The 16,008-nt window shown below is 41.6% G+C and overlaps 3 protein-coding genes across 7 annotated transcripts in view; 1 reads left to right on the top strand and 2 right to left on the bottom strand.

Moving 5' to 3' along the window:
* Positions 1–11: 11 nt before the first annotated feature.
* Positions 12–4,291, bottom strand: LOC109470247 (vacuolar protein sorting-associated protein 53 homolog). Its single transcript, XM_019769109.1, is given in 6 exon segments — positions 12–671; positions 1,588–1,833; positions 1,835–2,521; positions 2,719–2,976; positions 3,312–3,473; positions 4,077–4,291. Coding segments are annotated over 6 exon segments (1,767 nt in total). The 5' UTR covers positions 4,269–4,291; the 3' UTR covers positions 12–449.
* A 188-nt stretch (positions 4,292–4,479) lies between these two features.
* Positions 4,480–10,230, top strand: LOC109470243. Of its 5 annotated transcripts, none has more exons than XM_019769106.1 (9): positions 4,480–4,599; positions 5,459–5,526; positions 5,932–5,960; positions 6,372–6,536; positions 6,671–6,737; positions 6,884–6,991; positions 7,196–7,279; positions 7,522–7,677; positions 7,842–10,230. In XM_019769106.1, exons 2-9 carry the CDS (start codon positions 5,461–5,463, stop codon positions 9,942–9,944), a joined length of 2,778 nt encoding a protein of 925 aa, XP_019624665.1. In that variant the 5' UTR covers positions 4,480–4,599; positions 5,459–5,460; the 3' UTR covers positions 9,945–10,230. The 5 variants fall into 5 exon arrangements, with proteins under 5 accessions (XP_019624665.1, XP_019624661.1, XP_019624662.1 ...); XM_019769102.1 differs by having other exon boundaries at positions 5,376–5,526; XM_019769103.1 differs by having other exon boundaries at positions 5,370–5,526.
* Positions 10,231–12,622: 2,392 nt separating this feature from the next.
* The window catches only part of LOC109470238 (collagen alpha-1(III) chain-like), an 8,579-nt gene continuing 5,193 nt past the window's right edge, over positions 12,623–16,008 (bottom strand). The window contains exons 5-6 of the mRNA XM_019769082.1: positions 13,543–13,683; positions 12,623–13,346 (exon numbers count right to left, since the gene is read on the bottom strand). Coding sequence (XP_019624641.1) covers positions 13,125–13,346; positions 13,543–13,683 — 363 coding nt within the window. The 3' untranslated portion in view covers positions 12,623–13,124. The remainder of the gene's footprint in view (positions 13,347–13,542; positions 13,684–16,008) is intronic.

Below are 16,008 nucleotides of genomic sequence, written 5' to 3'. Positions count from 1 at the left end.
CACACAACATGTCACACGTCAGACAATACGCAACACACAACGAATTATGATCACATGCAAAGCCAAAGTAGTCACCAAAACTGTGCACCATATACATGTACTTTCAATGTACAATGTAACCTTGCCACGGCCATCATGTAATGTTACAGTACCTTGTAGACATTCATATTCTTCTATGTAATAGCAACATTCTAAGCTAAACCTTTATGTACCAGGTGACTTCATATTGTAACATCAGAAATCCTTTCAAGTACACACAGCTCAGATTTATAGGAATTAAAAAGATGCTTTCTGGAGCCTCTACTATATCATTATTAATCCATGTACAGTACTGACAATCATGTACGTCACCTGAGTGATAAATATTAATGTCAAATTACAAAGCCAAAACTACCCCAGCATGCAACCTATAAGCTGACAAACTTTAGCCAAGGAAAAGCATAGGTTTCCTATGGCTGATATCTAGGGCATATTTCCAGCAGTGTACAGTACTTCATGCCACCTGCCCATACCCCTGAACACCATGATGCTGATTGCTGAACAACAATCATAATCGCTAGACTCATTATTCTGACTACAGTTCTACCAGTGTGACTAACACTTTGAGACAGCATCCTGTAGAATTGCATGTCCTTTGGCATGGACTCGTGAGCCGCGGGTCCTTTGCTCACCTTCAACACAAAAAGAAATGGCCGTCGTTGCCATGCAACATGCAGACAACAGAAAAATGGCAAAACGTACAGGGAAATTAAATCAGAAGCACTAACAAAAAACCTCTACTGTGTCGGTTATGGGTAAATAACATGATTATGGTTTAAACTTTTGATTAAAAGGCAAGGAAACTGATGTTCCACGAAAAACTTTTGACCAGTAGAAGAGAAGCTTTGATAAAACATTCTATTCGGCAAGACAGTTTTTGCATGTTGAGTCAAAGTTAAACCATAATCATGTACTTGAGAAGTAATTAAAATCACACTGTATTGACTATAATGGGGCATCTCATGATCACATGCATGCATACATTCGAGACATTCACAATATCATATCTACAAAAAAAGTAAGGTAAAGCAAGGTAAAGCCAACTACATGTAAAACTTTCTCAGCCAAACACAATTATACAGATACTGTGGTAAAACACAATAAGATAAAGATGGTGCAGTAAACTTAGTCCAAAATTTGTTGCTACGTTGGAATTCTGAGATCCAGGCATGCTTACTGGGTTATTTCTGTAGAACACAAAAGCTTCAAACTTCATTACTCACCTTCTATTCAGGTTGATACCAGATGGAAATCAGCAATCTTTTTAAGCATAAGGCCTGCTATATTTTGATTCTATACAGTGCTAACAGACTATTATATTGTTTGCACTCTTACTTCTCGATACAAGCTTGAACAGTCTGTGAAAAATTGCAATAGTATTTAACCTGGAGAAACAGTACACAAGCAGAGGATTAACAAACATTGTGGTTCTACTAAGTTCTAGCCTCAACATCAGCCTTCAACATAAGTTTTCAACTCATAAAACAGCTGAATACAGCTGAATAAGTCTGGTACCCAAGCTGCCTGAGCTGCCATTACAGGCCTTACCTTTGGCAAATTGCCAATCAGCAACCTGCTGGCGTAGTCTCTCAGGTACTTGCGGAACACCCCTGCGAGGTCCACCATGGGCGCCCCCGCACTGAGCTGCGAGCATTGCACCATGCACTTCTTGTAGAACACAAACAGGTCTGCACAGCTGGGCAGCACTGCACCTCCATCCTCACCCTCCACATGTGGGACACCGTGTTCCTTGAAGTCCTGAACAAACCGCTCAATCAACTCAGCTAAGTTTTTTGTCCTGAGACAGGATGTAAACATGCAGGTGTGGCTCAAAACACTGGGAGATGATACCAATGAATGGAGACTGCTTTGGCTTGGCTGGTGTAGTTTGCGCATTGTCGTCTTCCACTTCAAATGGGTTTGTTGACTCCCGTTGCTGCAGTTCCACAAACGGGTTGGTTGAATTCTGGGCCTGCCCTTCTTCCTCAAATGTAATGCCAGTGAATCTCTTGACCAGCAGCTGCTCAAAGTTGGTGGTTCTCTGGATGGCGAATAGGAGCAGCTTGACCTCGATCTCCGCCTTCCTGTTGGTCATGATGCGAGACATCTCCTTCCTGGTGATGTGGCAGAACTCCACAGCGATCCTCTCACTCACCGCCCACTCAGCAGGGAACATGTTCCCAAACTTCTCCTCAAACTCCACCAGTGCTCGTTTCAGCCAGGCATAGCGCCGGTCAATCTTGTCCAGCCAGGCGACATCTTGCCCCTCGTGGAACAGCGCTGCATACTCCTGCAGCTGTAACTTCACAAACCACTTCATCAGGTCACGCTTGACCTTGGGGTCAAGGACATTCACCACCAGACATGCCTCGGCCAGCTGCGCTGTGTTGCTGGGTCCCAGACCTTTCCCACCTTGGGCTGAGAATGCCTCCTCAAAATCTGCCAAGATCTGTTGACCAAGTTCTGTCTGGATCTGTTTCACCTAGAAATGGAAGAGAAATTTATCTTTACTCCTTTTACGAACAGCACCATAAAAGCATGTCTAGACTTATCATTGTATCTTTGTCTTTATTGTGTACAAGTCTGCAGGCTACTCAATCTATGAGATGGCATGTCACTGTCCTATCAGCCTTGTCAAAACAAGCTGGCTACTGGGGAAAATCGCCTGCCCCAGCCTACCTGATCTGCTAGCTGGCCAATCTGCGGGATGCTCATGTACTTGTGGAAGTGTTCCATGACGTTGACCACTCCCTGCAGCAGGTTTGCGACCTCTCCGTACTGCCGGCGGCGAATGAGGGAGTGCAGCGAATCAACGCCCCCTACCAGCATGTGCAGGTGGTTCAGGGTGGTGATGGAGGAGGTAAGATGGCGCTTGGCGTGGTCCAGCTGCTTGATATCACGGGTGATCTCCTTCACCATCTCCTCTGACTTCTCAGCCTGGAGGGGCGCAGCAGGAAAATTACTGAATTAATGTGGTAGACTTTATATAGTACCTTGAGCTGTGACCCAGATGCTGGATTGTTAATCACTATACTATTGTACCGTTATGCTCTCTAAATATTTGTGGTGGTTTTAAGTTCATAATCTCGGTGGTACCTTTTCCATCGCAAATCATCAAACCACAAACAATACAGATTTTCTGTCAGTAATACATTTGTAATACATTGACTCTTTGCCCATCACTAACTTGAAACTCCTCTGTACCCACTACTGCAAAATAATATTCCCCCAAACTTTGAATAGAATTTACAGTATTACAGTACAATACTAACCTTGTCCTTGATGTCCTTGATCCTCTCAAACAGCTGCTGTATGGCCTTCTGTGCCTCCTCCAGGGCCGCCTGCCCATCCTGACTTACGTTGGTCTGACCTCGCACGACCCCTCGGATGTCATCGTCCAGACGACGGATCTTCAGACGGATTCTGTTCACAACCTGCAGAATTTGAACATGGATTGGTCACTGAGGTTTACTGCCAACAGTACCAGTCAGTTTATCTCCCCTTTTCATGAACAACAGCTTTCAAACACTACTGATTCTGCCAAACAGGTTCTGTTCAATTCAACTAAGAATTTCATTTCAACTTTGGGGATGGAGTGCATCAGCTCAGCTGAGCAAGTTGAATTTAGTTGGAATTGGTCACAGTAATGGGGATGTTTTGCATGGTCATCAGTTTATAGGTTGCACATCACAGACTTATTCATAGGAAGGTGAACATGAACAGCCGATATCTCGTAACTGCAGGAACAGGACGACGTTAGACAGGGGATGATCATGACAGGACACTGAGGACAGGATGATCATCAGCTGCTGGAAGGAGCAAGGAACAACGCCCCTCCCCTCACTGTATAAGAAACTCATTGATTAATAATACGTGTATGAGTAAAGACTTTGTGTAATGACTTTAGGTATCATTGATATGGACCCAGCTGACGCAAGGTTCATCCCCAAACCATCATGATTGAAATGTTGACATCACCGATCGTGGAATTTGAATTTTTATGACGGGATCTGTGATAGAACGAGATCCGGCCCCACCTCGTCGATGTTGGCGAGAGATTGCTCCGTGGGGAACAGCGTGTTGATGTACTCCACTGGGTTGAAGTCAGGACGATCCAGAGGGTCGTTGCTCGGTAAGACCTGGTCTATGGCTTGTTGTACCTCCGGTGGGAAGACCAGGAGCGTCGCGAGTTGGTCATCAGCCACATCATCGTCCTCCAGCGACGCCATGATGGCGCTTCTAACCCCTGACCTCTCTGTAGACTAGTCCACATGTATGTAGGTTTTTTTCTCAAAAAGGAGAGGCAAATGGCATGCACACAAAAAATGTCAAATTAAATACAATTTTAAAATTTTGCTGTGATGATTATTATGTATTGTCAGTGAAAGAATGCTCTGTATAGTTTCATATTTTTTCTTCTTTGTAACACCCCTTAACTAGAATGTTCCATTTAGCGACGGAGAAAGATGGAGGTCTGAGCTGTTTCCGGGCGCTACAACCACCTGTCCGCGACGAAGGGTGGGTTTCTACCATCTCCTCAGCTTCAATAGCACTCAGAAGGTACGAAGGCATTTTGTGTGTAAAACTTTACTTGATTTCATTAGTGATCACATTTCTGTGGAGTGTAAAGACGCCTTGACCTTCAGCGAAATTCCCGAGATGTGCGAACGAGCGTTTCAAGTCGCTGCGTCCGGCCTTCATGCACCAACGCTGGCGCGTTTCCAGCGGGCAAAATCGATACTATAACTCATTCCTACATATCCCCACCCAATCAGCAGCGCTGTCGGCAGATTACCGCGTTTGATGGACGACATGCAATCAAAGATTTTACTGTTTCTCAGCCATAAAACGCGGTGTTGCGTGTTTCCGCCCCGTATAATGCCCTAATGGCTTGTTGTTTATTGCAACATGACGTTGACTGCACCAGAATCGTTCGCAAAGTGATCGCTCTACTTCCAACAACCAACATCTATGTACAAATTCATTACGATTATTTGATTTATTGAATGTGTTGTTCACTTTCCTTTAACACCCAGTTGAAATAAATAAAATACATAAAATGCTTAAAATATTGTTTATAGGAGTTTTACAAGACATTGAATAACAAATTTGTGTTCTTAACTATCCATATAACGTTACATGTACTTGTATTCAGTTATTGAAATAAGCTGCCTACAGTAAAAAGAGGGACACATGGGCATATCATCTTGATAAATTATTACATCAGGTACGTACACAGCAACGGCAAAGATGCTGCGTTACAAAGAGGTTCTTTGTCAGAAGTGCAGAAATAGTGAATATTTGAAATTTCTCATCTTTCACTTTTTAAGTTTCAGGTCCATGCAGTGTTGAGGAGACACCTGGTCGTGTTCTGCCTTGTGGTATAATAATTGACCTGACTTGACCCCATGATGTCCAGCCATGCTGTTCTACCAGGTGTCTGATGACCCCCCAGGACAGGCTGCAGGCATGGCAGAGAAGTGCAAGGTCAGAATGATTAGCAGTATCTTCATACTGCTGCACTCTGTTGATTTGGAAAGTTCTATTCCCATCTTCTCAAAAAGCTCAATGTTGCAAGCCATACATTTTACACTTGTTATTTGATTCACAGTTAAGTTTAACATGTTATCTGGAAAAACACACTTCTTTCTGTACCTGTATTATGAAATCTTTAATTCTATCAATTTTATTGCAAAGATATGTATTCATCACACATCTACATATTTATTGCCTCTAATAAAGGGGGCCATCGAGTGGAAAATGAATATTCCCTAATAATGTTTGATGAGTTATGAGGGGGTTTGCCTCCTGGTGAAATGACTAGATCATGTCCATGTACCGCAGAGGAGGCTGCTGTGTGAGAATTAATCAGTATCCACATCTGTGTTCCAGACATGTGGCTGCAACTGTGGAGGCCAGGGGTAAATACCATTTTCAATGATCTTAAATTTATTTCACCATTTTCTTGTAAAGTACATTGCAGTGATTTTCTGCAAAGTTGTGCATTCTAGGCATAGCAAACATATACAGACTAGTAGGCCATGAAATGACTTGTTTATATACACATGTATCAGTAAGTAAATGCATTATATACACCATTACAATAACAATTTGAAAATCAACATTTCAAGCAAGATATTCAGTTGAGAAGGAATAACAATGAATATCATACGCATAAAAGATTTGGTGAAAATCCTCTTTAAGAAATTACCATTTGATGTGAAAATGAAACAAACTTTATTGCCTTATTGCTGTAATTACCTCTCAAGTGAAACTAGCAATAAAGTTTAGATCATGAAATAGTGTCACTGTGACAATGTCCCCTGCTGCAGTGCCAAGTACCGTGAGCAGGCGGAGGAGATCAGGAAGAGGATGGTGTACTCCAGCCACAGGATTGAGGTGATGGAGTCGGAGTTCCTGGAGATCCGGGAGAACCTGGAGGATGAGCTGAACGACACGGCCGAGGAGCTGCAGGCACTGAAGGACAAATTCTACAGGTACATCCCACCACCAGCCATCCTTATCAAAATGTCAGATATGGAAGTGTTATATATATATATATTATGAAAGATTCTTCTTCTCCTAACTTCTTAATGAAGTACCAATCAATCCCTTCCCTTCCCACCTATAGGCTGGAGAGAAGCCATAAGTCCCTGCAGAGGGTGAATCAGGACCTGGAAGAGAAGCTGCTTTCTATGGTAAGGCCTCCAATCAATGCAAGAATGAACAACACACTAATTGATAAAAATGACAGAATAAAAGACATGTCAGTATGGATTAATTCAGTTATTATTGAAGTTGTGTAGACCATGGTTTTGAATATTTCTGGCTCTGTCCCTGCCAGGCTGCACAGAGTGAGCGTACGAAGGCCTCCCTGAACAGAGACATCCTGGAGATGACAGAGAAACTGATGAACACCAGGCTGGCTCTCAACCAGCTGGAGGAGTCAAACGTGAGTCTGTTACCATGGCAACTATGACAAATACAGCCAAGGAATGAAACATTTATTACCCAAGACAAGGACATCTATAGCACAAGTTGATTAGTATGGGTTTTCAGCTGGGAGGGTTCAAAGCTTTATCACTTCTTCATGCAATGTTAACAATGCACCTCTCAGGATTCTGTCATTCTCCGTGTCTTGTTGTGTTGTCTATAGGACCGCTATCGGAAGGAGTGTAACTTGGCAGCCCAGCTACTCCAGTGTAATCCTCACAACTTTGTCTCTCCAAAATTCAGCTCAGTAAGTAGTCAACCTTTCATTTCTCACGTATTATGAGGAAAAATATATTTAACTTAAGTCAAAAGAACTTCGTGCTACATCATTTGTATGTTGCTGGAAGGTTTGAAGTCTTGTAAAACCATTTAGTATCTCCCATTAAATTTTGTAAGGATAAAAAATAATATGTTTCTTTGGTTATTAGACATTTTAAAGTAGAAGGTCAAGAATCAACAAATAAAGATGTTTCTGTGTTGTGACTGCAGCTCCCCCCAGAGCTGCAGGAGAGACTGCAACAGCACATGGAACAGGTCACCAAGAACCACAGGAAGGCCAAGGTTTCGCAGTCTGCCCCTGGCGCACCGGAGGACGCTGTCATCCCTACTGCCGTCCTGGCTGAGGTGCTCCAGAAGCCACATCCGGTTTGTTTGTTTGTTTTCAGATTTACAGTATTACTCTTCCTGCACTTTGTGCCCTTAAGCACTTACAATTATGTACAATGAACATTACTGATTTACCTAGAGTCCATCCATATTAAATCTGATAACACAAAACAATAACAGTTCTTTCATATCCATCTTTAAAGGTCCGCACTGTCCGTGGTGTGGGGGCACGGAGAGAGAAGATCCTGTTTGATGCCTGTGTACAGACCAACCCAGAGGACATCGATCAGGGACAGGGGAAAGTGATTAAAGCAAAACCACTACGATTCACAGCATATGGCGTGGATATGGGGAACACAAGAGAGACTCCAAAAACAACAGAAACTGAGAAACCCACAGGAGAGTGGCAGCCAATCAGGCTCACTGAAGGCCAGGCCGCACCCACGACCTCCAAAGATACTCTAAAGGTCAGAGCCTTCATGCCCATATCAAGAGGCAAGGACACAGGGCAGAACCTGGAGCAGAAACCCCGACAAACACAGGATGTTCAGAGGCCCTCTGCTCCTGCTCCACAGCTGGCCCAAGGTGGAGATGCTGGACGTAACGTACAGAAGCAACTCCTCGAGAACATCAATGGCAAGTGGGAATCACAAGAGGGAGCTGAGGCCAGGAAGGTTTACTTAAGGGCAGTAGGATCATCACATTCAAGTCCAACCAAAGCAAGAAAGAAGGAAGCAGAGCAGGCTTCAATAGGAAGTACCAAAGGCAGGGCTAAAAAGATAGGACCTGCTACAGAAGAAACAGAACCACTACTAGATGGTAAGTACTGTGAGTCTTCAGATGGTGCCAATGCAACAATCAGCGTCAAAAGACAAAAGATCCCTTCTTCCATGTCTAAAGGGATGAAGTCAGAAGCAGACCAGACACAAGCAGGAAGCAAAAGACTGAGAGTTAAGAAGACTGGACCTGAAGGTGAAGATGGAGAGGAGACAGAACCACTGCTTGAAAAGGGTGCAGAAAGAAATGGTGAACCAGGTGGTAAAAGTCATGTTAAGAAAGTTCATCCTCAAGCCAAGACATCCAGAGACATAAAGGCAGAGTCAGGATCGACCTTTGAAGGTAGTACAAAAGGAAAGACCAGAAAAACTGCATCTGTCTCTGAAGAAACTGAGCCACTACTAGAAAGGGATGATAATAGACTCTCTGAAGATGATAGTACAGATTCTGTGTCGTTTCCTCAAGCAACAGATCTAGAGCTGAGCACAGCAGCAAGCAGAGCTAAAAAGACTGCCTCTGTAGCAGAAGAAACTGCACCACTACTGGAAGATAGCTGTGAGAGAGCCTGTGAGCTGACTGATGATTCCATTGTTGAAGTTGAGGAGAAAAGACCTTCAACAGGTCACTCTAAAGGGATGAGGCCAGAACAGACTATAGCCATGACTGGCAAAGTCAAGATTAAGGCAACTGATCCAGTGGTGGAAGAGAAGCCTCTCATTGACCTTGAAAGTAACATTGAGGCACAGGACAAAGCCTTTGGAAGAGACCATTCTACACAGGCTGAAGGCCCGTCCTCGTTTTCAGAATCCACAGAGATGAAACCAGAGGCAGACCAGGCACATGTAGATAGTACTACCCTGAAGACTTCATCTGGTGCTGACCCTCAAACCTCAGATCTTTCTCAGACGAAAAGTCCTACTTCTGCTCCTGAAAACAAAGATGCCAAACCACCTTCTGAGTCAACAACACAAGCTACACAACAATCTGGAGCCAGACCAAAGAGCACAGTTAAAAAGGCAGGTGGAACTAAGGTGAAGAAAGTCACAAAAACCGGAGCCAAGAAAACTGGAACCAAGAAGAAAGCGAAAACAACCATGGTAAGTGGTGAGAAGCAAGACAAGGCTAAAGAGAACAGCAGTCCCACCCAGGACAAACAGAATGGTAGTCCAATCCAGGAAAGAGAAGGGGGTTCAGATGAGCCTGAGTCACAGCAGCATCTAAAGGATGACAACACTGTCAGCAAAGACAACAGCAATGTTAGTGAGGCAACACAGAAGTGTCCTCGTAAGGACTCGCAGACTGTGCAAGGACTACACAAAGATACTGAGCAAAATACTGAAGAAGAAAACAAGGGAGCAGAAAGCAAGCAAGAAGGAAGCCCAGATAAGGACTCTGTAGAAGTTACACCAGTTAGCCACCATGCAGAGGAGGGATCAGAAGAAGCACAGAGTGAAGAAGAGGAAAGGGCACAGAGACGACGTAATAGTCTGGAGGCTGCACAGCTCGCAGGAAGTTTGTTGGACTTCTGAGAAAACAATCCATATGTGGCTAGATGAGATGACTGAAGCTGCACATTGGATGACATAGTCAAGACCGTCATGTATCAGGCTTTCAATGATATCAAATAAGCATGGGTAGTATGTAAGATACAAAGGTATAGATATTGACAAAACAAATGTTTGTGAAGAGTTTGAAGCACTGTGTAAGTGATCCAAACAACTATGCAAGATGTTTTATGCTGTGTGCTAGATCTAATATATTATTAGATAGTATTAAATGGAAAAATAACATACAGTTAAGAAGTTTAAGTGTCTAGCATTGTGTTTGAAAGCCAGTCTCTGCATCCTCTCAACCAGGGAGGAATCCAGATTAGGGTGAGATATAAAGATGCATCATTATATCTAAAGATGCATCTTTTATACATCATGTGACTGAATTTTATTTCACAAGTTGCCTACACTTGTCACCAGGCTCACGGTTATCTGGATTCCAAGGTAATTGTGTTCCTTTAGGTTACAAATCACTTCAGCACAACTTTATTCTTTTATTGTTCATTGCATAGTTGTTTATGATCATTAGCTAATATTGACATTTACTTGGAATCTTTGATATGTAGGAAGATTGACATCATTGTTGTATACTTACTTATAGCTTCAATGTTGAAAATAAGTTGTATATCATATGTATATTTTTGACAATCAAGTACAATCAGTGATTCTGTGGAAAGTGCCCAAATGTTTTCCACTTGCTTGTCATACATTTCTGTTGTGCCAAGCTGACTTTAAGAACTTAATGTATATTTTTGGTGCTTTGAATTGACTTTTAGTCTGCAATTGTGAGATAAGCAAATAACTGTAGCTATACTTGCAAATATAGTATATAGTCTAAGATATACTCAGATCACAGCTTCTTCCAGCAGAAGTTATAGTTATTCAGTATTTATTGAATGAAGCTCAACATATCATTTAATTTCACAGATTTTGTATGGAAAATAGGATGACAAACTGGACTTGTTGCATGCAGCAGTCAGATTCATTCTGATGCACTCATCACTGCCACTACATCAGAGTTGTAAGCTACACTGTTGGCTGAGATATTCTCACATAAATATATACAGAACATACAATCAACTACGTTATAGGAAGAAGTGAATGTATAGAGATGATGTGAATTTTGGAAACTGTACAATCGTTCTGGGAAATCCAAACTCAAGTTAATTAATATGTCTACACATAACCTGCTTGACATGCACATGGATTCCTTGTGATATTCAGTCCAATATAATATAATATACAGAAATGAATAAACAAGTAGTAAATTTATCAAAGCTAGCTATGCACTACAAGGTGTGGCAAAATCATGTAACTTTCCTCTTATTGTAGTCTATTAAGTATTGAAAATATTGAGATTTGTCTTGTTTTTGGTAGGTCTGAATGCCATGTGATCTGAAAGTGGACTGTTGCACTGTGAAATAAAGTGAAACATATAACTTGGTTTCCCCAAAGCACTTCATTATGGTATTTGAATGGTACTAGTATTTAAATGATAATGGTAAGTACAGAAAAACTATGACATGTGGAGATCATTGAGGCAAACTAGATGTATCCCATGTACCTTCCAAAAGAAATATTACAATGTCACTGTGCTCATGTCATTGAGATTTCATTCTTATCACCCCTCAAAATTAGACTCTAGAGTAAAACCATTGCAAAACAAGGTATTTTTGCCCTTCTTCTGCATCAGATTGTTTGTCTGGGGGATGTCATCAACACAATCAAGATTGTGGCCCTTTATATACAGTGCTGACCAACCAATTCAAATATCATGCATTGGCCAGTGCACTTATCAAAGAGAATGTGTGAAAAGTACTGGATACACAATAAAATGCAGATAAATATTGCATCCTTAACCAGAGGTAACATTTCAAACACAAGAATGTGTCTGTTGACTTATTAGCCAACAGAAGAATGCACAACAATGCCAGTGTAACTTTACCTTTGCTTTCATCAGTTTTTGCTATTGAGCAAATAACCACTTCCACAATTAATAAAATATAAAACTATACCTACATTTTGTCACTTTCTTGTAGGGGCACATGAACTTACGTTTGAAGATAACACTGGATCAATGTTTGATTTTTTGCTAAATTACTAATGCATTCAAATCTCAACCAACTTACCAGTACTCAACATTCCATTTGAAATTGTTTACTGGAGACAACACGAAGAATTCACACAAAGCAGAGAAACACAAGGCTACAACATGTACCGGTATATGTATCAATGTCCAGCTTTTGTTTCATCACACTCTGATCATTAATAAGGAGTAAGAAAAGAAAACTTGCATATGTTGACTTCACTGCATTTGAAACATGCTTTACAAGATGCATCCCTGGTCATTCATTCTACTCCTGGTACAAAATGTAAGGTACCACTCATGCAAGATAGGTTTTTCAAAACAAATGAACAATTTGATGTTGCATTTCAAAATCTGTTCAACAGTCAATGAAATTTTGGTCCAAGTTTAAAAACAGTATTAACTGGCTTCACAAATTATCATTCCATTGACTTGTCAAGTATTCACTTTTCAGTATTGAGACAGCTTCTTTTCAGAATGCAGCTTACTGGATGCCACATTGACAAAATACTTGTCGATGAAACCTTTAAAATTCTCCCAAATCAAAAAGTTCATTACAACTACATCTTGATCACAGACTACTTACAGTTTAATTGTTAACATTAGAAAAAATATTTGCTAAGATTTATCAGTAAATCTTACATTTTCCACTGACTACACATAACAGTAGACTGAAAGCAAGACAGACACTTAACATTACCGTTGAAAAAAATCTTGCTAGACATACAGGCTAATCAATTAAAAATCTGAACACACACATAGCCTACACATCAAAGTCTAATTTAACATATGTCAGTACATGTACAGTCCTACCATGGATTATGTGATAATGGTGAAATGAGCTCTGCATCAGGCCACAACAATAGGATTAGTTGTTTCTTGTTTTATTTCTTTTAGTTGAAGCATGAAAACTACAACAAATTTCTAAACATTCCTCCTACACCTTTTCATATCTCTCTAATAACTAAGTATAATCCTCAAAGCCATCTGAAAAATTGGCCTCCACTATTTTTAAATCTAAAAATCAAAGAGCCAACTGATCCTGTTGGAGCAGCCCTAGGAGAATGTGATGTTCACTGCCAAACGGAGACCTGTCCGCTCCAGCTGCAGGTAGCCAGGGTGGAGCTCAGGACAGGGTGGGACTTCACATCCGTACACGGGTTTGGGTATACGTTCAGCTCGCCTGCAGTCTCCCCGGAGTTGAAGTTGAAGTAGAGCACCTTCCCGTCACCGCTGCCAGTCACAATCATCTGTCCATCAGGGGTAAACTCACAGCCGATCCGATACCCCTGAACCTACAACATCAGAACAATGATCAGTTAAAACATGAGCATTACTTTAAGTTTGAACTTGATATAATATGAAAAGCTCAAGTCTTACAGGTTGTTTAATGTAACTGCCATTGTTCCATGGCTGCAAACTGCTGTGTCATGCCAGGTAGCAGTTAGTTACACCAGCGAGGCCAGGTAAAACAGAAACAAAATTTCTCACCTTGTGTCCTTCAAAACGGACAGTCTTGTCCATGGCATATGGGCGAGATGTGGAGAAGAGGGCGATGTAGTCTCCATTTGTCTGGGCGATGAAGTTTGGCTCTGAGGGATGGACAGCCAGAGAAGGGCAGCTGTATCGCTCCTGGAACACAAGACAGCTTTATGTTTACAACTGAAGCACAGAGTGGGAAACTACATCAAAAGATCGAACTCAGTATTTTCCCTGTCCATTTCCAGGTTTTTTTATATCAGCAAAAAAAAAATGATTATGTTTACATCATCTCATTTTGTCTGTCTGTATCTGTATCTGTATAGCCGGTATAACCGCCTTTCGGCGTAACACACCAGCTTCGCAGGCACGCGGCGCGGCGGCAGCTGGTTATATTACACCGATCGACTTGTTACACCTAACCCTTGAACTTCTAGCTCTAGACATTGTTTAAAGCTATCCATTGACAATGCCCCTACTGTACTTGGTGACAGTGAGTTCCACTCTGCGATAGTTCTAGGAAAGAATGAATTCTTGAACACCTCGATCCTTGGTTGATAACTCTGGTACTTGAATGCGTGGCTATTTCTTGTTCTCTTCTGGGCTGGTATTAGGTACTTAGTAGTTGGGACATCCACCAGTTTATTAGTCATTTTGTACATCATGCATAGTCTAGACATCTTTCTTCTGTCTTCCAGGGAGGTCCACTGTAGGTTTCTTTTCATTTCCGTGACACTAGCCCCTCTTACATAGTTGTTCATACAGAATCTTGCAGCTTGATTCTGTACCCTTTCCAATTTGTCTTTGTCTTTCTTTGTATATGGATCCCATACTGTCGCAGCGTATTCTAGGTTCGGTCTTACAAGTGACGTGTATGCAAGTGATTTTACTCTAGTTGGACATGCCCACAGATTACGTTTAATCACTCCCAATGTCTGTTTCGCCTTAGTTGTGATATTATTAACATGTGCACCCCACTTCAGTCCGCTTGTCAGCGTGACGCCCAGATACGGATGGATTTTTGTGGTTGCTAAAGCCTGACCACAAAACTGGTAGCTAGTTGCATGCGGTGTTCGTTTGTTTGTTATGTGCATAATGTAGCATTTTTCGGGATTAAACTTTTCGGGATTAAACTGCATGAGCCATTTGCTTTGCCATTCTTCCAGGGTGTTCAGGTCTTTTTGGAGAAGTTGTGAGTCGGTCTGTGTAGAAAGCTCTACATACAATAGACAGTCATCGGCAAATAACCTCACATTTGAGTCAAGCTGATCTGGTAGGTCATTTATATACAAGAGAAAGAGCAATGGCCCCAGGACGGTTCCTTGAGGGACCCCAGACGCTACTTTAACTGGAGCCGACGCCTTCCCTTCAACCACTACTGTTTGCTCCCTGTTGGTCAGGAAGGCCTTTAACCAATTCAGCGTAGGGCCTTGGATTCCATAATACTCCAGTTTTGAGATGAGCCTGCCATGGGGGACTTTATCAAAGGCTTTAGTGAAATCAAGTATTGCTAAATCCACCTGCCGTTTACTGTTTAGTGCGCCAACTACGTCATGGACTGTTACAGGGGTTTTTCTAGAAAAATCTGGCATGAGGGAGCGGTATCACGGCGAGGGAGCGAAGCGACCGAGGGGGGGTTGGTGCGGAAGGGGGGTATCCCCCCTTCCGCCATGTGAAGCCTTTGAAAATTTGAAGTTGAAATGGGACAGTTTGAGGTTACTTGAGGGGGAAAATTTGAACTCTTTCATTGTATGTTTCTTTGAAAATAAACAACTATGATTGTGAAAAAGGTCTGTTTACTTGGATTTTACAACACCTTCAAAGGCTATTTTAGCTTGCACAAAATTTACAATATGCTAGATACAGTGCTCAATACAAATTTCCAGTACTATAATGGATGTAAAAGCCATAGGAGAAGGATAGATAGACTAAAATAATTCAATGTTTTTTTGTCAATATCTTTCCTAAATTTCTATTCATGCATTGCATATTTCCTTTATAAAATATAAGTACAATCAACAGTACACACAATGTGCAAATCACCCTCTATACACTTAAAACAATTAGTGATCAATGTTACTAGTAGCTCCAGATGACAACATTGGGTTTGCCACAAGCTCAACCCTTTCCCATGGCAAAGTTGCAACTTGCAACAAGCTGCTACAAACTCAGGTCTCATGTTTCACTTCAGAGCCTGTTCTATAGTATGCAAATGAAGGAGGCTTACTTGTAGTCTTTGGGCAAGTTCTCAATGAACTATGTTTGCTCCATTCAGACTTTTACTACTAGAGCTAAATTTTCATGTTTGTGGTAAGATTTTGGAATTTCCATGAGAGAAACATAGTTTGTAATGCTAGAATACATTGTTATGTGGTGTTGTTTTTGTATTTTTACTGGAAAAAGATAATTTTGAAAAAGACTTAGGCTTCAATCTGAAAAATTGATATGAGGGCGCTAGCTTGTTACATGAGGGCGCAG

Source organism: Branchiostoma belcheri, unplaced genomic scaffold (genome assembly GCF_001625305.1).
Source record: "Branchiostoma belcheri isolate BF01 breed outbred unplaced genomic scaffold, Haploidv18h27 scaffold22, whole genome shotgun sequence".
Taxonomy (NCBI): Eukaryota; Metazoa; Chordata; class Leptocardii; order Amphioxiformes; family Branchiostomatidae; genus Branchiostoma; species Branchiostoma belcheri.
The sequence above is the reverse complement of the archived record's forward strand: the minus strand, read 5'-3'. Positions and strand labels throughout refer to the sequence as shown.